A 26,240-nucleotide genomic window follows, 5' to 3' on the forward strand; every position below is an offset into this window, starting at 1 on the left:
TATCTGTGTATGGAAAATTGAGAAAATTGCGATTGTAAATTAAATCAAAATAACACGCACACAAAAATATATGCCCCTTAAGGTAGGTGAAAACCTATAACAATTTGCACATACGCTTTATTTCGCACTAGGCGCTTTTAAAACAGGGGATGAATTCTAAATGCTTCGAGTCACATCGTACTAGGATGTGTCAAGGATACATTCTAAACAAGATCTGTTATAAGGTTCAAGAAGGGAGCATCTACAACATAGATGTGTTAGTTCCATTGTACATGATCAGGTTGTAAGATTTAAGATATTCAAATTCCAAACGATTTTTTCATTTCCTGATATCTATTTTAAATATCTATACGTGTGTTTTTTTCTAGCGTGGTATTTTGATGATATAAGCCATCTTGAAAATCATTATATTTATGGATTAAGGTTATAAGGATTATAAGGTTCAAGAAGGGAGCATCTACAACATAGATGTGTTAGTTCCATTGTACATGATCAGGTTGTAAGATTTAAGATATTCAAATTCCAAACGATTTTTTCATTTCCTGATATCTATTTTAAATATCTATATGTGTGTTTTTTCTAGCGTGGTATTTTGATGATATAAGCCATCCTCATTATGACTTGAAAATCATTATATTTATGGATTAAATCACATTAGAAGGATAAAAGTTAAAGGAGTATTTGGTGATTCTAGCATGCTCTTTATATAGTATGTTTGAGCTGGTTTGAGTAGATATCCACGACAAAAGTTTATTGCCAAAATTCCACTTGATTCCAATTTTGCGTTGCTAGAATACTTTGAGTTATGCATGAATATGTATATTACATTGCTCCATAGGCTACTATGCTGTAATTTTGTTCTGTTAATAGAACATTATATACAAATTTGACGAGGTTTTTGCTTAGCGAATGATTCTGCAAGAATGTGTTTGCACACTAATATAATTATGTCGCCAAAGGTGTCCGGTTGTATAAAAATCTCCACTATTTTCTTCTTCTTTTTTTTGTTGTTGATAAAAGTGGTGGATGAGGCTGAGGATCAAGAAATGCCTTATACTTTTTGTAATAAACATCTTAAAAATATAATCCTTATGTCTTAAAAAGCAGTTTGAAACTGACTTTTAGCACGAACAAATCAAGGGCTTGAATTTTTGACATTTTTGATGGACGTACCCTTTAGGTACCTTTGATGACCTAAGTCAAATCAGTGCAATATTATAAGAATGGAGCTCGAAGCTCCATACCCTGATCGGTTAGGCAAGGTTGGTCGAATTAACCATTTTTATGCTGAAAATCATTTTTTAAATGTTTTAGATATTCTGCTACCAGTATGAACTTACATTCGGAAAAACCTTGAAGTCACCATTAAAAATGAGAAGAAACTCTCTTTAGCTACCGTATAAAATTGTTATTTTACTTGCAAAAAATGTGCTTAGTTATCATTATATCATTATTGTGTTTAAAAACACAATTTGTCCTTTTTGGTAAACACGCTATAGTAAAGGAAAAATTCGACCTTTGGCGTTTCTGGAATGGAGTGTAGAAATTGCAAAAAAACACAGTCACACAAGCTACTTTTTTACTTATGGTGTGGCGGCCACTATAAGTTTGTACCACAAGTTTAAAAGGACACATGATAATTGAGTGTGATTTTGAAGGCCGATTATCAAACTGTTTTGAGATAGAATAAATGAAGCCAAAATCTTATTTTCCAACTTTTTATTCTTCCCTATCTTGAACAGGTCACCCGAGATTCTTCAACCAGTTATCACAAGGTTTAGATGTCGTTTCGCTGGCTGGGGAATGGTTGACAGCAACAGCCAATACAAACATGTAAGTGGTATTCTGTCACCAGTCAAGGAGGCAGACTGTCACATATACAGTGTGCCAATGAATTAAGGTACCAGTTATGTACACCCCTGTATATCTTAAACAAAGGCAAATATGTCTGATTTAAGACGTCATTTATTGAAATTGATTGAGAAATAAAGAAACGTTGATCTAAAACCTAAGGAAGAAACGAAATCAAAAGTTGCACTATTATATTCTAATCAATGAAAGCACGACACTACTTTTAATGTGCTAATCAAAGGAAAGTATGGCGCTAGTTTTCTTGTTCGCTTTGCGTATACTAATCAATAGGGCATGCAATGGAGCAAACGGCAACTTTTGAATTTGCATCTCCCCACGGTTTTGGAGCACCGTGTCTCTATTTCGTGAACGGTTTTGACGAATGTGGTCTTAAATCCGAGCTAAAAGCTGCAGCTATTGGCCCCAATTATGATATATCTGTCTTTGTTTAGGATATACAGGGGTGAACATAACTGGTACCTTAATTATTTTGCGCACTGTAGCGCAAGAGTATGGCAGAATAATACATTCCTAGGACAATGGCTGCACTGAACTCCTTATGTGGTCAGTTTGACTGGATCAGGAAACCCACAAGGTCAGCCAAGGTATACACAGGTATCCAGTACATGTGCCCTATCCTTTACTGAGGGAGACAATTTCAAATGGATACGGTAAATATTCTAAAGCTTGAGGAGAGCCAACTCTAGACATTTATGTGGATCCAAATTATTTTGGCTATTGCCTTTCTAATAGAAATGGGATTCCTGGATGTGTCATGTGTATATAGGCTCCCAAGAAGGGATCTGTATTTATTAACCTAATATGTATGACAAAGAATGTCTGCAATTTGTGCTATTATTTATAACAAACAAAATACTACAAATGTCGAAACATTTGACCAATATCAATGCACCCACCTTCAAGGAAAAATTAATCAATCCTGCGCGCGAGTATCCACTCCGTCTATTTTCTAACGTTTTGTCTGATCGGCTACGTGTTTCTAAGAATGCTTGAAAGGTATTTTAGAAGTCGAAGTTTTGTTAATATAAATAGTAAAACGCTTGTTTCAAATAGGGATAATTTTAAATACTTGTGTTCTATGGAGAACGTGTTTTATCATAATACCGGTATGTTACATCTGCTTTGGATAACCGTGGGTCTTTAAGTGGCATTTGTGCAAGCTCAATTATACTGAAATTTGTGCCCTGTAAACTGAAACTTAAGAATTGCGCTATTCCAGTTGAAACCCATACACCCCTTATGGAATATATGACCTTAGTTTCCCAGACAGGGATGTAGATGGGGTCGCCCGCCCATTCAGGTAATACAATTAAATTCACACCCCTTGTGTGGAAGATTAAGATCATATATTCCATAAGGGGTATATGGGTTTCAACTGGAATAGACCAATACTACAGTTTCAGTTTACAGAGCACAATTTTCAGCATAATTGAGCTTGCACAAATGCCACTTACAGACCCACGGTTATCCAAAGCAGATGTAACATATTATGGTATAACACGTTCTAATTGAGCTTGCACAAGGCCATGTCTTCCATAGGGTGTAAGGATTTCAGCCGGAATAGTCCATTTTGTATATCGTTTAGATATGGGACATCTGCAACGTAGCGGTTCAGCGACCTTTTCATTGCATTTACCAGACAATTTAACAAATATATTTTGTGGTCAATTGCAATTTCTTCCGTGTTGATTAACAACATGATACATTTCTATTTTCCATTTCTCAAGGTTCACATTTGAAATAGCTCCTGCATTCATTATGATTGAACGAACAGTGCTAAAAAAGATGAGGGAAATCATCGGTTTCAAAGACGGTGATGGAATATTCTGTCCAGGTAAAAATATTTTTCACTAATGATATTCACTGTTATTAATTTTGGTTGCTTGTTTTAATTCAATTTGTCATTTTTTTCAGGGGATACAAAGTATATCTCATCAGATAAATTGTAAGAAGTTCATCATAACATTTTGGGTCTTTGTTTTTGGGGTGCACTTCCTTTCAGTTGTTGAAATTTAAACAGTAATAATTTAGGTAATGTCATAGCAAAATTGAATATAATTCCAAGGTTGGGTTTGACATCCTGCTCTTAAAAAATACAAAACTATTTCTTTAATTGGAAATATGCATTTTAGTGTATTTTATGTATACTACTACCCCAACATTCTTACCCCCTTAACCACCCAGATGTTAGTTTCAATAATTACTTTGACCTTTACAATAACTAGTAGGAATTTGACCTACTTCTGAGTTGAAAATATTGAATAAAACTGTTACAATAACAGCTAATAACGTTACCATGAATGATTTAAAATACAATCTAGCATTTGTTAATGGCATTAAAAATAATTTGTCCAGTATAATTGTAGAATTGTTTTCGTTTCGTATCTTTTGCTTGAATTATTACGAAAAACGAGCAGACACTGATCAGATTTACCAAACTTAGAGAGGAGTACAATGGGTTATTCCATTTAAAATCCATATTACCCCTTTGCAAGATTGTGGAAATATCTTCAACCCGAATCTTCCACAGAGGGAGGGCGAGTTTCAAATAGAGTTGGTTAATGTGCTAATTCCATTTGAAATTCCAAAATCTACCACAGGGGTAGCGTGGATTTTAAATGGAATAGCCCAATGGATGTTGACAAAGAGATGGGATACATCACAGATTTGATGATTGAACTAGTTACGAAAACCAAATCAAAAATTTACACTGACCAATTGTTCTTTGTGTATAGACTTCTAATACCAGCATCGCATAATTATTTGTTGTCATTATTAAGCCACGAGGATTCTGCTGTTATTACCTAATAGCTGGACAACCTAGAGGCTATTCGTAGCTACGAATACATGCATATTTCCCTATGTACCACTTGACCCGGGGAAGTTTGAGCTGTTGACCATCCGGAGTGGGCTGCACAAATATAATATTATGTTTTGGTTAATATTAGAATAGCCAGTTGATATTAAATCATATTGAGAGAAAATAAAAGGGAAATTGATTTCTACCAATGACCTTTATTGAAAGATAAACACTATAAATGGAAAACTAGGATGCTATGAGCACAATGGCAATATTTTAACAAAAGCCCTGACAACTATAATGTCAAACAAGGACTGATAGTAAATATTTTATTTTTTAGATTTTTTTTCTTTTTTGTTGGGACGTTTGAATATCAATACATTAAAAGTCTGCGTCACCCTAGGGTCAAGCGTGCATTACTGTTGATCAGTGCTGCTGCTAAAAAAAGAATACTCGTACGGACGCGCAAGGACATTGCTTATTTGCAAAAATAAATATATACGAATACCCACAGTGTTTGTGTAGAAGACAATTGATGGAACACTTGCATTCGTCATTATTATAATCCCCTGACCCCAAATCCTGTCCTTTTAAAAGTAACCAACATCAATTAATTTATAGGAAAAATATTCGAAATATGAGACATGTGGGAAGTAAATAGTAAATATTTTATTTTCTAGATATTTTGACTTCTTTTGCTGAGGCGTTTGAATATGAACTACACCCCTTGATAAATGTGTGACTATTTTTGCATTTTTCTCAAAAAGTGATAACACACTGGTAACAAAATTATTATAGGGGCAAGGATATTTACAAAAATACAGTTACTACACTGGAATAGCAGTGACTCAAGACAAGCGCTACGTTATTTATGATAAGAACATATTCGGAATAGGAACATGTGGGAAGGCAAGCAAGTTAAGAACTTAGCAAAATGTTGATACTAAAATGATGGTTTTTGTCAAACATTATTTACTCTGTCACTGATTTTAATCTTTACCCCAAAGGCACGGTATAATGTTGAGAATTGTGCGTTTAAATTTTCCGATTAATAGTTAGTTACCTTTGTGATTTGCTCCCACGAAATGAACATAAACATAGAAAATAAACGACAGGAATTTTTGTTTTTACTATCCTCTACCGTGTGATAGACGACAGGCAGGTCCAATATTTTGAGTAGTGGATGCCAGCGTGTTGAACCTTCCTGTCGTCTATCATAGGTAGAGGATAGTAAAAACAAAAATTCCTATCGTTGTTTCGAAATAAGCTTTTATCATAGATATCTGAACCACAAAACACGTAAAAGAGAATGTTATAGAATCGTGAAATACCGCTTTCAGTAAAGATCCGTCTGCCAAAGCTTCAAAACAAATTATTGTGTTTGATTTACCAAAAGCTAAATCGTGTTACATCGGACTCCTCTGCTCTCTGACTTGCACTGACTTCGTATCAAAGGTTCAAAACTCTGCTCTGTGAGTACAATGTACACTGTACATGCCATTGAATGGATCTGCCCCCAATACATGAAAGACTGTCTGGCGGTGACCTCGAATTGGCGATCCGTTCAGGTCATAGTCTGAACCTTCATGTTCCTAAGATACGTAAATGTCCTGGAGACAGAACCGTCTAAGTTGCTGGCCACATGTTATGGAGCATTATGCCAAGTCACATATGCAATGCCATCACTGTTGAAATCTTCAAGTCATCTCTAAACATACTTGTTTGAGAATTCTTATGTTTAGTTTACATTCTTTCATGTTTACTTTTTATTTTAGTCCTTTAAACCTTTAGGTAAAGACACTTTAGCAGGTGTTGGTTAATGTAATATAATGATGGTAATGTAATATAGATAAATCAGGTACATGTGTAACATAATTTCTTATCAATTGGGCATTGTTATCTCCATGTGTTCTCAAATAAACTACACCCAAACCCTCCCATTAAATGTTTTAATTTATTATATGCGATTGTCCTGTGGCGGTTGTCTATTTAGATTATACAATAACTGATGGAATTTATTTTCATTTCAGGCGGTGCCATCTCCAACCTTTACGCAGTTCTAGCTGCCAGACACAAGTGCATGCCAGCATGCAAAAGGCGTGGTCTTTCGGGCATGAGGACTCTAACCATGTTTACATCAGAACACGTAAGCCGTATTAAAGGAAGCTGGTCCGATCAACAACCTCATCCCCACTTTTTTACATCAAAATTGAGATTTGTAAAGCTCATATTTTTCTTATTAATTCCGGGGAATATTAGAGCTGAAAGATGTTTAATTTGGATTTTGAGAGACAAAATGTGTCTCAAGTAGGTTAATCCCACAGACAAAAAAGATAACAGACCACGTCCAAGCAGTCAAAGTTTCAGCATCACCCGATAATGAGGGCCGATTGTTTCATGAAATGCGATAGGCAAACATGTTCCGCACTTACCGCGTATTTTTACGGTCTATGGCGCGTAATCTTGAAGGCCCACAACGCTCTATCGCATATACGCGAAGGCACGCAACGCTGGTGTGATTGTAAGACACGGCATGATCGAACAATCGGCCCTCGTGAATATGCGAGAATTCACAGCATACAATGCACGGGGACTTTGACTGTTGATACATGGTCTGTAGGTGTTAATCCTCTTATTGGGTGACTCCATACAAGAGCGGAATCCTCATTGTGATCTACAGGGATGTGCATCTATAATAACAAGTCTACAAGACATCCGCATCCGGGAGATGAGCGCGTAGTGAGCGCGTTTCTTGTATTAAGTACGTTACATCGCGTTGCAGTGCGTGTAAAGTTCTCATGACACGATGTCGTTTTCGTGTAGGGCGATCACGGTCGGCCGATGCCGTCTGCTTGCACTTTCGGGCCTTAAAGGAGATCACATTGATCCGCATCCCAGGAGTGTGCATTGATGTGGATCCCGCTTTCCATGTACAGTACAGCAACAATGGGTCTTAAAATATACGTTTTTGGCTCTCCAAGAAGGTGGAAATAGCTTGATGAAATCGGGCCAACCCTCCTTTAATTAAGTTTGACCAAATCACTAATACTTATAAATATCTATATTCCTAATTCAGTCGCATATTGTTTCGCTGCTGTCTGGGAAGTAAAGTAAAGGTTTTTTTGCTGGTTTTCTCAGAATATTCTATCGTACTACATTATTGACACACACAACCCGCACACCCCACTTGTACACCCACACAAATGTTAACACGATGACAGCACTTGATCTGTTAAAAAAACTTGTGCCGTATTGTAAAAAGGTAATATCGTCAATAATTATTTTCCCTAGTTTGTTTTTTATTGAACCGATACAAAACGCACACTGTTGTTATAATCTATTTTTGAAACTTTGTTTTCTTATTGTAGGCTCATTTTTCAATCAAAAGAGCTGCAGCAATATCGGGCGTTGGAACGGATAATGTGGTGCTAGTTAATGTAGATAATAGGTAAGTCGTTACATTACTTTGATTACTACAATCCTGGAAAAAAAGGTTGGCACACTTTGCCTGTCTTTTGGTATATCTCTTCCCCCGCTCCCCCAATTCAATGTTGGACCAAGCCATGTTGTCAACAGGTCCGTGAGACCCTCCAACATTGAAAGATGGGGAGTGAGGGAAGGGTGAGATATAGGGGGGAGTCTGTACTTTACTATATTGCACTCGCCTCTCCAATTTTGATAGGGCACGCATTTCCATTATTTAGTGCAAGTGTGCCAACTATTTTTTTCCTGGATTGTAGCGTCCTTTATTGAGCAAGCAAACTAACAAGCACTAAATAGCAACAACAACAACAACAACAACAACAACAAACAAGGATCTTTACACGAGTCTTTTTGTTTTACTTTTGAATAAAATAGAATACAAGAATAATTAAATTTTTAAAAGTGCAAAAGTTAACAAGTATCAGGAAAGTGCTCATTAGTAATCCGTAGGGATTATATGTGACGTGTCATGTCAAAAGGAGACACTTTTGGGCAGGATTGTAAATGGAGAAATAGCCAAAATCTGCTTGGGGTGATATTTTCACAATTTGGGTTTGTTGTTGCGAATTTGTGATGTTATTAATGTTAAAAATATTGCCTGATAATTTCAGACCGGAATATAACTGGCATTTTGTATTTTTTTGAGACATTTTCCAAGGTAATTCATACTCTCAACATTGTCAATAATATTTTTAAAGGCCGATATCTCAACTTCTAATTTTATAACATCATAACTTACGAACTTAATATCTTCGCTTAGGAATGTCCGATTTCATTGGGGAAAACCGCGGCGTGGAGCAAAATATCTCTATATTTAAGCTAATGTAAAAACCTCAAAATTGATAACCTGCTCAAAAGTGTTTCTTTTTGACATGACACGTCACATATAAGCATGCACGCTGGGCATAGGCTGGCTTGAAACAATGTTTCAGATAATAACAATAGCTAATCCAAACATTTACGTAAATGTCGTTTGTCCAGTATCAAAGATTGATTGACAAGTATTGTTAAGTTACTTGGATTGATTGACAGGTCTATTGACAAATAATGATATCAAAAAGGAAAGGCGTTTTGGTTTTGTATCGTATCTTTTATATTATAAAAAATATAAAAAGTGAGCAGATATTGATCAGATACAGAAAACCTAGAGGAATTACAACGGGATGATGGAATGAATTACAGACTAATTACGAAAACCAAGGATTTGAACCGAGCCACTTTACTTCTTTAAAAAAATTATAATACATGATAACAGACAAACGTCAAAACGTCATTTAGATACATGCACGCATTCTATATTTGTTCTTGACGTTTATCATCATGTGAGACAATACAATCGCATGCAATGCAAGTGAGTGAAGCATCGTTTACCGGTAAAAGCGCGGTGATTTCCAGATTCCGATACCCGATCTAACTGTAACAAACACACACTATACCAAAGTTATTAGAGGATTCGTAACTATACATATCGGTGTATTATCGTGTAACTTAATAAGCCGTTTCTTAATTGAAATCTTCTAATTTCCTCCGCAGTTGGATAATATATCTAAAAGCTCTTCTTAAATATACTGAAATTCCCATTTTTCATGAAAAATACAAGCATGCAAAACGTACACTGAATGTTTGAACCATTAAAATTTTATAATCAATATTGATTCTTGAATGATATTAATGTTTACCAACGGGGCATCATAATTCATTATTGATATTTCAAAAATCAAATTCCATATACCCACTGCAATGAAATCAACAATTTCTCGCGGCAATTGTTTTAACATCAGGAAAGGAATGTCTTATTTAAGGACAATAACAAAATACCGGTCGAGTTGAATCGAACGTGTCCATATCTCCCAGCTATAAATTCAACATCTTAACGTCCCGTAGTATCAGAGGTCGTCAATCGCTGCTAGCGCGGGAAACTCTAAACTAGTTTATAATCCAGTCGCCAGCGACAATGATATAGCCTAGGTATCTAACCAATTCTATACACCGAACCCTATTCTTAAATTCAGAGCAAGAACAAGCGATATTTCAATGCCCAATCGCTCCTCGGTAACGACTGGAATATGAATCCACCTAAAATTGCGATTCATTCTGTTGGCAATAAGTGGTTGCAGTTTCTTCTTCGTATCACAGACCATTTACTCGAGTGAGACGATAGGGCAAATACACTTTTCTCCATTTGTAATGTAATGCCTATGTCCGTTTACTTATGAAGGATGTAAACCTCAAAGATTTACGTGGCAATAGAGGGATAAACGCATATCTGATGCATCAAGGGACAAATGGATTCTATAACGGGGGTGGACGATCGATTTGTAAATTAAATGAGTAGAACCATCTAGAATTGGACTGGATCAGTATCATAGTAAGAGCTTTAGCGCGGCTGTTTTACGTCGGGAAGAAAAAAAGACGGTTTGCTGATCTCCCGGGAGGAAAGCTGAACAAACTTCAGAAATCTATAACTGCGCGTGTCACTTGAGTTTTCGGCGCCGTAAGCTTTGGTAGTTTAGTTAATCGAATCAGTCGTTTACTGTGTGGTTTACTGCCTGTGGAAAGGTAAACAGTGAGAAACATGCTTAGCTCTCAGTATAGAAACATATAGTACCTATTAGGAGCATGAAAGAAAAAAATGGTTGCAACTTAAGAGGCGAGCAAGTTTGTTGTTTGCCTATGTAGTCTCGATGAGTAGGATTGAGGCATTGTGATCTATGATCGAGTTTCCATGCGATCTTTGATGGTTGCTTAACGATTTGAATATTGCTATGTAACGGTTTATTAAAAGAAGTTTGATATTTGGATACAAAGATTAAAACTTTTAGTCGCTGTAGATCTGTAGCACGCTCTTTAATATACCGATTCTTGCTATCAAATTGGTAATGACGTCATGGTGTTGATGACGTAATAAAACCAGATGGCTCGGTTATTGCATATTAGGGTGGGGGCAAAAACACTTTTTTTCTCGGATCGACTTGGAACTCTGAGAGAATTTTACTGGGGTATATACTAGTATTGTGCTGAAATATCAGTATGATCGAAGCATGTTTCACCCAGGCAGTAGATTTTCACATCCAAGTCGATCCGAGAAAAAGTGTTTTTCGCCCCACCCTATAATGCATATAGACAGTAGAAAGATGGTTATTGGTTCAAATTTCGTCCAGTTTGGAATTGTTTTATTATGAGTTTTGAAAGCATAATTTTCTTATAAACAGCCATTTCATCAAAATTGCAGCGCTGCTGTTTTAATGTCTATTTAAATACCAGAATCAGTTCAGTTGCTGTTGTGACACAGATCATGTTTGTGGTTATATAGGGTGGTGCGTTTAAACATGTTGGGTTTTATTTTTTTTGTTAGGGTTTTATAGGGATAGGATTTTATATAAACAATGGCCGGCAAAAAAAGTTAAACAAGCTGAGTGTAATCGGGTAATTAAGTGGCTAAAAGCTAAAAATCGTTCAACATTGTAGGTAAAGAACATTTCAGCGAAGCGACATTGGAAAACTTTGAAGAATATAAAACGCAAGAAAAAAAATCAAGATTTTTAACATGACAGCCTCCACAGTGCAAGTTGAATCCTGAAAATTGGTAATTTTTTTCAGATTTCACAGCAATTTTAGTGAATTGTGATAAGTTTATAAGTAGGTAAATAAAACTAAATGAAATTATTATGTTTTGATGGTAATTATTGTATATTTTTGTTTACAATATACAAAATAAAATATAGTGAGCCATGTTTGAACGCACCACCCTATATTTTTCAAACATCACCCTAACGGATAATGTGGATTATTGGCGGTAATTACCAAAGTCAACGCGCCTTATCAAAACGTAAAGACGCATTTGATTTCAAGATCATATCAACAAAAATATTAAATCCGGTGTAATTTGAAACGGCAATACATTTGAAATAAATTTGAAATGCTATATTGTTATCCAAAATAAATTTAGAATACCTTTTAGCGTTATATTAAAAATAAGGCCAAGTAAAAATAAAAACATGTTTCTCGTCCGGGTTTTTAAAAATTAGGAGAATGAGGGCCTTTTTATTTTGTATTTTTTATTGGAAAACGACGCTAAATACCTGTATTTGGCACCATATTTCGGGTATTCAACATACAGATTGATATCTGAGAAAAGGAGGAGGCCCTTTTATTTTATTGTTTTGAGAGGTAGACCCCTTTAGTGATCACAAAACTCTTCTTAAATGATGTATTATGCATTTACAAAGCCGTAAAAAAGGTTTCAACTTCTGAAACATCTTTTTCAACAAGTTATAACTGAAAGTTTACAAAATAAAAAGAAATTTGAAAAATCTTCAAAAAATGAGGAGGGCGCGGACGAGAAACATGGTTTTTTTACTCGGCCTAATCATTCTCAATTTACTATAGCATAAACGTCTTTTTCAATTAATCGGCTCCCGTGTTTTATTTATGTGATTATTCTAAGAGAATGATTTTTTTCTCGAGCGTGAACACTTCATTAATAAATACGTTCCAGTTTTCTTTCTATATTAAAACAGTTTTCAAACACATCTGAAATTAACACAACATAACGTGTACGTGTGGGCTTTACCTTCGCCCCAGGTCCGTTGATAACGCCCGATACCAAGAAATCATTTCATGTTATTATCAAATGTCATGGGATTTCAAAGAAGATCCGCCTCCGCATACATGGTTATTTTGGTTAATCTTTTGTCAATTACTCGTCAGGCATACGCCTTTATCGTGTATCTTTCTATATTTCTTTCTTTTCTGTTTGTATCATTATAAAAATTATGTCCAGATTTTTATTAAAGTGCCCTTTTCAATATATTTTGAGAATTTCACCCACAATGTTTTATCATTTGAACAAATGAAGAAATATGTCAATGATTTTTTACACAGTTAGAAAAATCACCTCTTTCTGAATTGATAATTTTGCAACTATACAGATATCTTTTACATGGAAAAGGATCGAATATGACATTAAACAGCTACCTTCGACTATATTTATAAATACCTATATATAAATGCGCACGTGACCCATGGGCACGGCATACCAAGACCAGCAAGCGTGATCAAATCCTCATGCTATTGACATGGATAGGAAGTCTTTGAATAAATATCATCAAATTTAAGTATTAATTGAATTTTGTAATATGTTATCAAAAACAAATTTTGAAAATATTTGCGGTTGGAAAACAAATATTTATTGACGGAAACAATTCGCTGTCGTAGTGCACATTACTACCGTCGTTAGTAACCATTGGTTACTGCTCCAAGCCTGGGCTCATACACCTGTTCCGAATTTTGATATGCCATAGGCTTTGTGTTGTGATTATTTCGGTCAGTGGTTCGTAACAAAGAAATCGTGATCCAGTTGACCTAGCAACGGTCATATTCTAACGTGCACTACGACAGAGAATTACAATAATATCACAAAGTTCAACAAAAGAGACAAGTTTGCTACACAGTCTGGTATTGTTTACCGCCTTTGCATTCAAATACATTCAAATGAACAGGATGGCCACCCGGTGTGTCAAATGTTACTTCCAGACGTCCTATCTACAAGCTGTTATTGCAGGGCGGAGGTGGTTACGCGCGCGCGTATTTATGAATACGTATTTATAATTATATACATAAAGTTGTGTTTCTTCTTTCATTAAAAAGAGTGCTCGATCCTGTGAAGGAAACAGAATTATTATTTGAAGGAGAGCAGAATTGTTATTTATAATTATATATAGTCAAAGCACACTGTTTAAATTGTATTGTCAATTTTGAAGGCAAATATATTTTCCACTATCTTTGAACGTGTTTTCCACAACAATGAATCCACTGATTTCTCAACATTTATATTTATATCGATACCGTGGGGTTATTGAGAGAAGATCACATCTTCAGTATTTTTAGATATGTACAATGACAAATACATAATATTGACAAATGTCTTTAGGGCAGCTACATGTGACCTGTTCCCACGAAATGAGCGTAAAGTCGCAAGTTGTTAGTTTTGAGACCTTCAAATAATGTCGAGTTGCTGTTCTTTGTTTGAAGACACCTGTATAGTCAGTGACATGTCCTTTGTGTATGGGGACATAATGCTATATAATCTGTGTTCAATTCTGTCCCCATTCACAAAAGACTCTGCCAAACCACTGCTAATACAGGTGTCTTCAAGCAAAGAACATCAACTCAACACCTAAAACGTCTCGAAAGTCCCAACTTGCGACTTTATGCTCATATCGTGGGAACATGTCACAATAGGACCTACTTACATCAATCCCTCGATATTATGGTGAACCTCAACCAATTACGTGCTGTTATCGAACTTCTCGTAGCATCCATATTGGCCTGCTATGGCACTTCTTCCCTTTTGTTGTCTTCATCCCATTATCTTTCTTCTATTCTTCCTTCTTTCTTTCTGCTGCTCGTTCTTCCCGATAACCTCGCCTACTTTTCGCTTTATTCCAAACGTTTCTTCACCTGTCGTATTTATAGACAATTCTAATATTACTACTTTCTCTATACTATACCACTATTGCCCTTACCAACACTACTTCTACTATATCTTAATATTTACTATTAATATTACTCATATTTCTGATACTGCTTGCGTGCTTTCCTGCTAGTATGCTCGTGACACAGATCATGTTTGCAGTTACATTTTGTGAATATCAAAATAGCACCGGGACGGAAAATGTGGATTATTGGCGGTAATTACCAAAGTCAACGCGCCTTATCAAAACGTAAAGACGCATTTGATTTCAAGATCATATCAACACCAATATTAAATCCGGTGTAATTGGAAACGGCAATACATTTGAAATAAATTTGAAATGCTATATTGTTATCCCAAATAAATTTAGAATACCTTTTAGCGTTATGTTAAAAATTATCATTCTTACTATAGCATAAACGCCTTTTTCATTTAATCGGCTCCAGTGTTTTATTTATATGTGATTATTCTAAAAGAATGATTTCTTTTCTCGAGCGTGAACACTTCATTAATAAATACGTTCCAGTTTTTTTTTCTATATTAAAACAGTTTTCAAACACATATCTGAAATTAAAACAACATAACGTGTACTAGTGGGCTTTTCCTTCGCCCCAGGTCCGTTAATGACGCCCCGTACCAAGAAATCGTTGAATATTATAATCAAATGTCTTGGGATTTCAAAGAAGATCCGCCTCCACATACATGGTTATTTTGGTTAATCTTTTGACAATTACTCGTCAGGCATACGCCCGACGAGTACTTTATAATGTCTTTTTCTATATTTCTTTCTTTTCTGTTGGTATCATTATAAAATTTATTTCTATATGTCTTCCTTTTCTGTTGGTATCATTATGTTCCAGATTTATGTTAAACATTATGTCGTTTTCAATATGTTTTTAGAGTTAAACCCAATGTTTTATTATTTGACCGTATGAAGAAATATGTCAATGATTATTTAAAAAATATAGACACAGATATTAATACATTTCACAACACTGTGTTTCACGCCAAAGCGATCATCAGGTGAATAAATTAAAATTGAAAAACACGATGATCAAAGGCCTTTCCAAAAACTCCGTAACCTAGCAACGCGTGTGCGCAGTGTCGAAAAACACACCTGGCGCGAGTATGACGCACAACGGTAGGTGGTGACATAGGTTATGGAGAAAATGAATAAACCTAAACATACCATATAAAACATTACTTTTTCTTAACACGGCTATGACGACATTTGTATCAGCTCACTTCTTTTGTTGAGCGAGATTCTTGGATTACTCATTTTTGAGTTAAGATTGCCATTTTTTCTTCTAAACAAAGGTTACAAATTCCTGATTTTCACATTTTGGTGTTGGATTTTTGAACTATATCCCAACTGATGTTGAACTTTTCATCTTTGTGTTTAAGCCCCCAAACATATTTCGATAGTTCTGTCTCCTTTTTGTATTTTTCTAGCCGAAAAGACTTAGTGTGGTTGTTGTAAACTCAGACAATGAATCAAAGCAATATATTGGATTAGCAGGCGGTACATTTAAGGAAAGGTACAACAACCACCTTGATCATCGTGTTTTTCAATTTTAATTTATTCACCTGATGATCGCTTTGGTGAAACACAGTGTTGTGAAATGTATTAATATCTGTGTCTATATTTTTTAAAATAGCTCTACCATTTATTGGTATCGAGCACTGTATAGCTGTCTGTGATACTTTTACTTCTCAATGATTATTTACATAGTTACAAAAATCACTTCTTTCTGAATTGATAAGTATTTAACTATACAGATATCTTTTACATGGAAAAGGATCGTGTATGACATTAAATTGACATGGTCCCGACTTCCTTTCGATTTTATTATCAATTTTGAAGGAAAATATATGTGTTTACCTTAAACACTAAAAATGTTTATGTTTATAGCACTTTGGTGTGTTTAAGTAGTGTAAGAACAGTTCACATAATATGACCTTCTTACGCCAATCTCTCTCTCAAACGCATACGTGTTTTTATCGAACTCCTCGTGGCATCCATCTTATTGTCCACACTTTTTTCCTTTTATTGTCTTCATCCCATTATCTTTCTTCTGCTCTCCCTTCTTTTCATTCTGCTGCTAGTTCTTCCCCATAACCTCGTCTTCTTCTCGCTTTATTCCAAACGTTTGCTGTACTCGTATTTCTAGATGTTTCTAATATCACTACTTTCTCTATCCTACTATCACTACTACTGCCATAGCAACACTACTTCTACTATATCTTGATATTTACTACCAATATTACTCATATTTCTGATACTGCTTGCGTGCTTTCCTGCTAGTATGCCAGGTTCATTACGACTTATCACCATTACAGGTACTTCTAAAGTAGTTGAATTCTTGTCAAGTACCATTAATCTCTAAATTAACGCTCGAAACTTTTTTCCAACGATACGAGTTGCTACATTCTCACTATAATTATCAAACACACTCTCACGTGTATCATCAAACAGTAGATAAGTAAAAATCACAGCTACTGGGAATAATTTAAACCTGGATAACGCCCATAAAGGTAAGCGGATCTTCAACTTCAATCATGTTTCAAAAATCTTAGGACAGAATAAAACGCCCAAGGCATTGCAACTGATTCCTCGTAACTGGCTGTCCAAATTACTCTCTTATGCGGAACGGTAGCAGACTGAAAGAAACATCCGACTAGTAAAATATCGCATTGAGGATTTTTCCATGTTGGCTAGAGGGTTTTAGCAGGATAATTGTCAAATGAGAATAGTGGAAAACGTTTGATATTATTTAAGTTGTCGTGGGAGAATTTAATCAAATTACTCACAAATGAAATCAGAAGATATATGTTTGTAGCTTTCTCAAACGTTTACGCGAATAAACGCTTCTTAAGGAACTCTATACCGTCAACTATTGCTGCTCAGTTATTTGCATGCTTTATTTGATTACACTATTATTGATCATTGGTAGCTTTCTATCTACATCTGATATTTATAACAGGATTTCGACGAATGCAATATTTCCATTTACGTCAATATATTATTAAAACAAATATCTCATGTGATGTAAATGGTCTCTAACGTCTCCATTTCATTTTAATAAGCTTATTGTGTATTCCAATGCTATTAATTAACCCACATCTGCAAAAGGTCAATTTCATAATACGATTGTTACTTAAAATTATATAAATTTACACAATAACTGCACTCGCATATTTTTTGTATGTTTTATCATCACATAATATTATGTAGTTTCACAAGGGATGCTGTTTACTCTGTCCTATCATCTGGAATACAGCATCACCAGTTAAGATATTTTTTATCCATCTATATTTGAGCGAGTACGTTCCTTCGCCATTCATTCATTCATTATTTCATTCATTCATTAACATAAAAAAATCCCTCACACAAGAAAATACGTAAACAACTCTCACTTCCCAGCAAACACAAAACGTTTTCGACATCATTCGCTAAATGTTAGGTTATATAAAGGATATATAAAGGGTATAAAACGTTTTCATAACATTCAAAAAACATTTGTTGATACCTACTACAAATATTCTAACATAATGTTATTTAAGTGTTGACAAAATATTGGGCAAAAAATGTTTGCAAAATATATTTTACAATAACATTTGTAAAACATTAAAAAAATATTGTTGTAGTGTGTTTTCATACAAAACGTTTTAAAACGTTTCCACGACCTTTAAATGACCCGACATTTAATGTTATTAAAACGTTTTATCTAAACCAAAACCCAAAGTATAACATCTTTAAAACGTTTTAAAGCTATAATCACGTAATTATTACAATTTGGCAGATTGGAATTACGACGGATTACAAAAACTTTGCAAAAAGGCTCGAGATACAATTTGAGAATTAAACACTATTAAAAAAACAGGCCATTTTATTTTCCATTTTATTGATCATGGTTTGCTTCCACAAAACCCGGAAAAGTGTCCAATCCATTATTTGAGATACACTGCAATAAACATGCCAAAAATAAATAGGATCTTTGAAGCTAAAGATATATGTTTTTGAAGGACAAATGATTGTGTAAATATTATTTGTGACACAACGTATATCATTTTAAGCCTGGCAATCTGAGTATTTGAAATTTGAACATACCTTCACATCATATTTTCCCGACTGTATCCGGGTTTCGACAAAATGTTCGAGGGAGCATATCTCGTTATTCATAATTTGCTGTTATACTGAAATATAAATTCTGTATGTTTCAGAGGAAAAATGATCCCAGAAGACTTGGAAGGCAAAGTCCAACAGACCATAGCAAGGGTAAGTTGATATAAAGTAATCATTAACATCTACTTAATGTTGAGTGTCTCTTTAAGGTGGTAGGCCTACTACACCCCCTAATAAATTTTGTAACTAATTTTACATTTTTCTCAAAAAATAACTACACACTAGTTACGAAGGTTATGTATATTATCGGGGTAAGGAATCCAATTACTTCACTGAAATTTCAGTGATTCAAGACAAGTGGTTCATTTTGTATGTTAAGAAATGAGGTACATTCTAGCGGAACCTCTTTTCTTATCATAAATGACGTACCGCTTGCCTTTAGTCACTGAAATTCCACTGTAGTAACTGGATTCCTATAATATACATAACTTTTGTTACAAGTATGTTATTATTTGTTGAGAAAAATGCAAAAAATAATCACAAATTTATCAAGGGGTGCCGTACCACCTTAAATCAGGTTATGTAATCTAATATATCCAACATATTTTTGAATGTAAAACTAGATACAAATACACAGAGGCCTAAATGTTTTGTATGTTATGAAAAAAAACTGATTTTGAAAACTGACTTTTAACTATGATTGGTAGTCAATTTAACGTAAAGGAACGAAAAAGGGTTATGTACTTTCTGCGTGGCTGAAATTGCGTAAACAGTTAATAATAAGGTTAATCCTAAAATCACATTTTCAATTGCTTTGGCTGGAATTTTTTGACATATGAATACCTACGCTGAGTACTTGTAGGTTCTATATTTTGAAACCTAAAATTAAGTTTCCATTCTGTCCATCCTATCGCTTCTGACGCAGTCTTATTGATATCACGCAATTGTCAGACAAGAGAGAAATATTTGAACTCTTGAACAAAGTGATTCTTTTACCGCAACAGAGCATACGTCTTCCCACGAATTAATCAATTTACATAAATGGTTAACTAGTGAATAAATAGGTGAATATCGAGTCGTTTGGACATACAGCTGCAATCGATAATGTCCTTAGTGGTACAGATTCTGATACAGCTTGACGAATCTTCCCGCCAATTGACGTATACAAATAAGGACTGGGGATGACCAAATATAGCCATTGTACCTATGTATGGGAATTAATTAAGCATGGTCGAAACGAGGGATTTTTTTAAATCTAAAGATGGGGTAGGTGGTTATCCCAGTACCAATTATATTCCAGTATCTATTATGATATCACTATTATTATCTCATAATCCAAATCATGTCATCACGAAATTGCGAGAGATAAAATCTCTACTCGTAACTGTATTTTTTTTTCAAATAAAATGACTGAGTATACCTACGGAATGTAAAAATGCATACAATATAAAATTTAGTTACCAAGTAGCTTTCACGTCTTAAAATGGCAATGAACGAGGATGCTCTAATGTTCAGATGTTATGACAGTAAGTATGTGTCTTGCCAACCTTCCTTTACTTACGACAAACTGTAGGTTATAAATACTTGATACATTAAGGTCATATATGTCACATTTCAGCATAATTAATCAAAACAAAGAAGACATGCGTGAAAATGATAAAGCTGTAGTAATTATTATCCTATATCTGTCAAGATAAGAAGATAATTTAATTAAAATGACGGCATTTCAATGTTGTTTAAACATAATTACACTTGGAATACTTCAATTTGCGACAGAACATCGATATATTAATTTAAATGATTTGGTCTTTTCTTTCGTTAAATATTTTAGTAATATTTCAATTCAGGCAAAGTTCATCTACAATAATTGTATTTCCTCAATAATCTTAACGACGTGATATTTTAAAAATTTCATGATTTATCTTCAATTCATCGTAATGTGCGTATAAGAGTTTAAATTGACTAACCCATTGCAAAAAGTATTAGTGAAGTACCTGGAATATATCACTTGTTCTTATAAGTAAATGTAGCTTAAATAAGTTTCAGCATGTCTTCGCGAAGTTTATTTAAAGTAACATTCATATTATTTTTAATTTGATTATGAAAACAGGCTTCTTGTGTGAAATGGATGTTCCATCTTCGCAATTTCCTTATGTCCGTGTTTATCTTCACCAACATATAAGACCCCTATACCATGTGTACGCCATCCACCCTATTCCTCAACATACAAACACATCCCCCTATACAAACACACCCCACTCCCACGTGTACACCCCTACCCGCACATCCTACTCAATCCCATTCAATTATGTTGTTTTCTAATTCGACTCGTATATGTATGTTTACCAAGCTTAGTCTTTTGCGAGCTTATTTCTTAATTTCCATGCACTTCTTACCGGTCTCTACTTCACCACTTCTCGATTAGCTAGCTCTTCTTGTGTCGTTTTGTGTCTTTTCATTACTTTCCACTTTTCATTGAAGTTCAAAATGTAAGCACAAAAGGCAAGAAAAAGAGCGTAAGACTCACAAAGCTTCTTTTAAGTAACATTCACATTATTTGTAATTTGAACATATGAAAACAGCTTTTTCTTGTATGAAATGATGTTACATCTTCGCAATTTTCTGAAGTCTGTGTTTATCTACACCAACATGCAACAAAATGCGTCTCTTTTTCCTATGTTTTTCAAATGTTTATTCAAGTTATAGAAAATGTTTTCCCGATAAACAAAACCCCTCAACCTATGTCCCATAAATGCGTTGTTGTCGCAGAGGTGTATGAAAATGGTCCCAAAAAGGTTACATGTATGAACAAAATGGCCTGTAAATGAACTACAAACAAAACATACCGTTTTGCTGGAATATAATATTAATGTAGCTTCTGTTTTTTATTGCTATATTTTGCTGAAGGAATTTTCCCCGATTGGGTTGACTAAGTACTGTTGGTCCAGGCAGCCAAAATATCAATTTAATTGTCTAAATCATTGTATTTTTGAAAAATAACACCTTGATGTTTTGCAGAAGTTCAGACTACAAATCATATACTTTGAAAAATTGCTTGATTTATTGTTGTTAATGAGTTATGTATGTATTACAAAGGTGATGTGGTTTAAGCCCTCTTTACAACATAACTCAAGAACCACAGGACCTACAAAAGTATATCTGTGATATTTGAATCCTTCTAGACGCTCGCTATGAAATGATCAATGCAATTTTTGCCAAAGCTCACTACCATTCCCAGGATGCTGTGAACGACCAAATCGCAACAGTTGAAAAAAGTTACTAATCTTAATGTATTTTTTGTAAATTAAAATGTCAAAAAACTTTCAAAATGGGCGTAAAGTGGAGCCTAATCCACGCTGAGCTTAATTGAAATAAAGGCTCACGGAACGACTCCTGTGGCATTAAAAAAATCAGTATCGGTTATTTTTTTATATATAATACAATTGCGAGACCCTATTTTAGTGAAACAACAAAGAGCACATTCATGTATTTTTCTCATGAAAACGTATTCAACAGACGCGAAATATCAAATGTTGAAAGTGCTTTTTGCTGCAGAATCAAAAACAATCTATAGCAGATGCCGGCGCGTTCCCTTTTATGGTAATGCATGAAAAGCAGAATACAGTAATAAAATCTTCCCAACCATTTTACGTCCATGAACGTGACAGCAATTATAAACGATTTCAAGAGTGAAAGATATCAGCTCCACTGGTTTCGACTACTTTCCTGTAATTCTGTATAATCTACTTAATACATCTTTTGAAATTTCTGTTTCCAATCTATTCATGAGTCTTTTATCCATTCCTAATTTGTATCGCTAGTCCATTCTTTTAAGATTTTTTTCTATTTGTCAATAAACATGCGCACACCTACAAACACACCCGGCATACTTGTTCATGCGCACCCCACCCACCCAATTCATCAACATAAATATTCATACACCTCATCTATACAAACACATCCCACCCTCCTTCTACATACACACACAACCCGCACCCTACCCAGTATACTCTACTCAATTATATTGTTTTGCTAATGCGTCTCGTATATGTATGTTTACTAAGCTTAGCCTTTTGCGCTCTTATTTCTTGATTTCCACGCACTCCTTACCGGTCTCTACTTCACCATTTTTCAATTTGTTAGTTCTACTTGTGTCGTTTTTTTTGTCTTTGCGTTACTTTCCTCTTTTCTTTGAAGTTCCAAATGTATTCACAAAAAGCAAAACAAAATAAATTAATTCCTTCGTACATGGAGCTTAAGACTAATTGACTTGTTAATGACTTTTAAACAGTCCCGGCATTGGTGTCAACGACAGAGCTTATTTAATAATAGCGAGTAATAAACCGTTGAACCTCATGCATATTATACAGACTAGCTTTCTGTAAATTGAATGCTCCTAGTATATTGAAGTTTTCTACTATTACGATCCAATTTGTCCTTACCAATAATTCAGTTCTGGTCTGGAATGCATGCATAAATATTAAAGTATTTGAAAATGTACCAATGGCTGCAAAATTTCACTGGCAGTGTCAATTTTATGGATCATTTAAAACAATTGTACAATACATTTTATATAAATGACATACTAGCCTGTTACTACATGTGCTCTATCACTAGCTTTACATTGGATATTACAAGATTACTATTACGTCCCTCTGTCTGACGACATTGCCTACTTACACGAAGCCACTATCCAATATGCATCAGTATTGAGACATTATCCATTTGGAGAAACTCAGCGTGCCCTTTTAGATATGGGACGAGTGGGGAGTCTTCCATTTCGCTCGTGTATCAAGTTAACGGCTATTTATCTTTATATTCTTCCTATGTTCCTATCGCTTGAACACTCAGATTCAAACATCACTCACTTTGAAATATTCACCAATTGACACTTTTAAGTAGTGCGTATAGATTTCTATTTCAACCAGTTACCAGGTCAGTTACCTACATATGATCTACACCAAATTTATTTGACTTGAATTTGAGACTCTATTGAAAATCATACGAAGAATAGTAATACTTTACTCTTACATTACATTGCATAATTTCAGATAGGGCCTATCTCTCACTGGCGGGTTTTTATAAGATGTAAACCCGTATCATGGGTAACATAAAAACGAACATTGCCCTCTGTACGATGATTAGATGTACACTAAAGTATGCCAGGTAACATTTGAGCAATCAGTAACTTAATTACTGCCTGCTTTATAATGTAATAGTGATGGTGCTTTCACACCCTCAAGAGACCATACTTAACCAATATTTCTCTCTAATGAGATGTTTTAGTTTAAGCCACGTGTGCAGGCATTGGTAAAATTTGTTGAAAGAAGATTGTGATATACACCATCTAAATTATTAGCGGATTATGAGTGTGAAAATTGACAACCCTTTTCCCTTTTCACCTAGTTGGTTAATTGTGTTAGTTTCTAAATACCTGGCGCGTCGGTTTATTAAGAATCCTTTTATTGACTGGTATTCCTGTAATTTTATTATAATATAGAGCATATTCTGATAATTGTTTGGGTATCTGTTAAATTTCGGTTTGGTCAGTCCCCGGCTCAGTCGTTACTGCAATAAATTTGTTTTTAAAATCATTTTTAATCATTATTTAATTTTGTGTTTCTTGTTATGTTTTTTAGTTTTGCTAAACTTGAAATGTTTGCGTGACGTTGTTTTTCTGTATTTTAAAGAAAGTGTGCATACTGCGGTTCGCGGTTCTACTTTCCCATGTTGTTTGTTTATTACCCAAGTTTATTATTAGGCCCACAGTTAAAATTTATTCATAAATTATACTTCTTGAATTTCTTGTTTTCACACCGTTTTCCTAACATTTTGCACCACATTACTGTTGCAAGTCGCAGGCCTAGGCCTATAATATGCATACTTGCAATACAGTTTTGATATTTTACATGTTTTGGTTAGGCCCTACTAGTCTTTCATCTTTCATTGATGTTATTCGCAGTTTTCTTTTTTTTTACTTGGTTATTATTCATCTTTTACTTTGACTTACCTATTTGATATGTGTTTTTTCGTTTGTTTGAGTAGGCCGTATTTTGTTTGTTTTTTAAACATTTTTTCTTTGCTTATTATACTTGAATGATTGGTCACTGATATTTTTTTGATATTTTACATGTTTTGGTTAGGCCCTACTAGTCTTTCATCTTTCATTGATGTTATTCGCAGTTTTCTTTTTTTTTACTTGGTTATTATTCATCTTTTACTTTGACTTACCTATTTGATATGTGTTTTTCGTTTGTTTGAGTAGGCCGTATTTTGTTTGTTTTTAAACATTTTTTCTTTGCTTATTATACTTGAATGATTGGTCACTTATTAAAAAGTAAATATTTAAATAACTTACTAAACAATTAAATAGTAAATAAGTAAAATATAATACATATAAAGAAATAATAAATATAAAATTAATAATAAATTAATAAATAAAATTTTAATAAAAGCGTAAAAAGTAACTGAATAAAAGTGGGGTCCTAAAATAAATATTAGCTATAAAATGACCAATCATTCAAGTATAATATGCAAAGAAAAGTGCTTAAAAACATACAAAATGCAGGCCTACTCAAACAAATGAAAAAACAAGTAAGCAGACAGGTAATCAAATTAAAAAGCTAAATAACAACCAAGTTAATGACAATAATTATCATTCTATTATTAATTATTTTACATAGGCCTAGGCCTACGAGTACTATTCATTTTTTTATTTAGGCCTAAATAATGCACATGTTTACTTATTTACTTTCTTATTTGTGTAGTTTTTACTTGTTAATTTAATTACCTATTTATTTACTTGTTTATTCATTGATAAATTAATTTAGTCAATTATTTACATCATTAATTTTACTTACTTATTTCTGAACTTGTTTATGTATTTATGTAGGCCTATTTACTTATTTATTATTTTCTATTATTATATTATTAACATATATTTGAAAAATAATAAAAGAAAGAAAGAAAGAAAGAACAAAATCCCTAATATATCCTAATTAAAGCATACAATAAAGCTAAATTGAGAAAATAGCATTAAATCTGGCAACAGATCATCACGCATTTTTTTTACGGAGTACCTCTCGAGGTACTCCGCTATAGTCTAGGTATCCCAGGCAAACCTTAGTTAACACATTTGCTAGTCAGCGAAATTCGCCGAGACCGGGGCCCAAACACAATGCATATTTACATAGAAATTTGAATTTTTTTTTTGAGAATAGGTCGGTGAAGGAAACCTACATAAATATGTTTTCTATACTTCACTTGACCCAAATATATGATTTTTTATGGTGATAATCAAATCGCACATGGAATTATAGAGGATTTTGATAGCAGTTCCATTAAAAAAGCTGCTATCGCCATGAGACTAAGATCTAGAAACACCCCGAAATGCCGTTTTGGGAATTTTGCTAGCTGAATCTTTTTGATGAAAGTCAGTCTTTGACAAGATGTAACTTTGCTACGGAAAGTGCTATGAAAAAAAG

The 26,240-nt window shown here is 34.2% G+C and overlaps 1 protein-coding gene across 2 annotated transcripts in view; it reads left to right on the forward strand.

The window, feature by feature from the left end:
* Positions 1–26,240, forward strand: part of LOC140142764 (glutamate decarboxylase 1-like) — a 92,856-nt gene that overhangs the window by 49,543 nt on the left and 17,073 nt on the right. For both annotated transcript variants that reach the window (XM_072164751.1, XM_072164752.1), the window contains 5 exons: positions 1,743–1,833; positions 3,600–3,706; positions 6,703–6,818; positions 8,041–8,120; positions 18,855–18,909. In XM_072164751.1, coding sequence (XP_072020852.1) covers positions 1,743–1,833; positions 3,600–3,706; positions 6,703–6,818; positions 8,041–8,120; positions 18,855–18,909 — 449 coding nt within the window. The remainder of the gene's footprint in view (positions 1–1,742; positions 1,834–3,599; positions 3,707–6,702; positions 6,819–8,040; positions 8,121–18,854; positions 18,910–26,240) is intronic.

Source organism: Amphiura filiformis, chromosome 20 (genome assembly GCF_039555335.1).
Source record: "Amphiura filiformis chromosome 20, Afil_fr2py, whole genome shotgun sequence".
In the NCBI taxonomy this organism is placed as follows: domain Eukaryota; kingdom Metazoa; phylum Echinodermata; class Ophiuroidea; order Amphilepidida; family Amphiuridae; genus Amphiura; species Amphiura filiformis.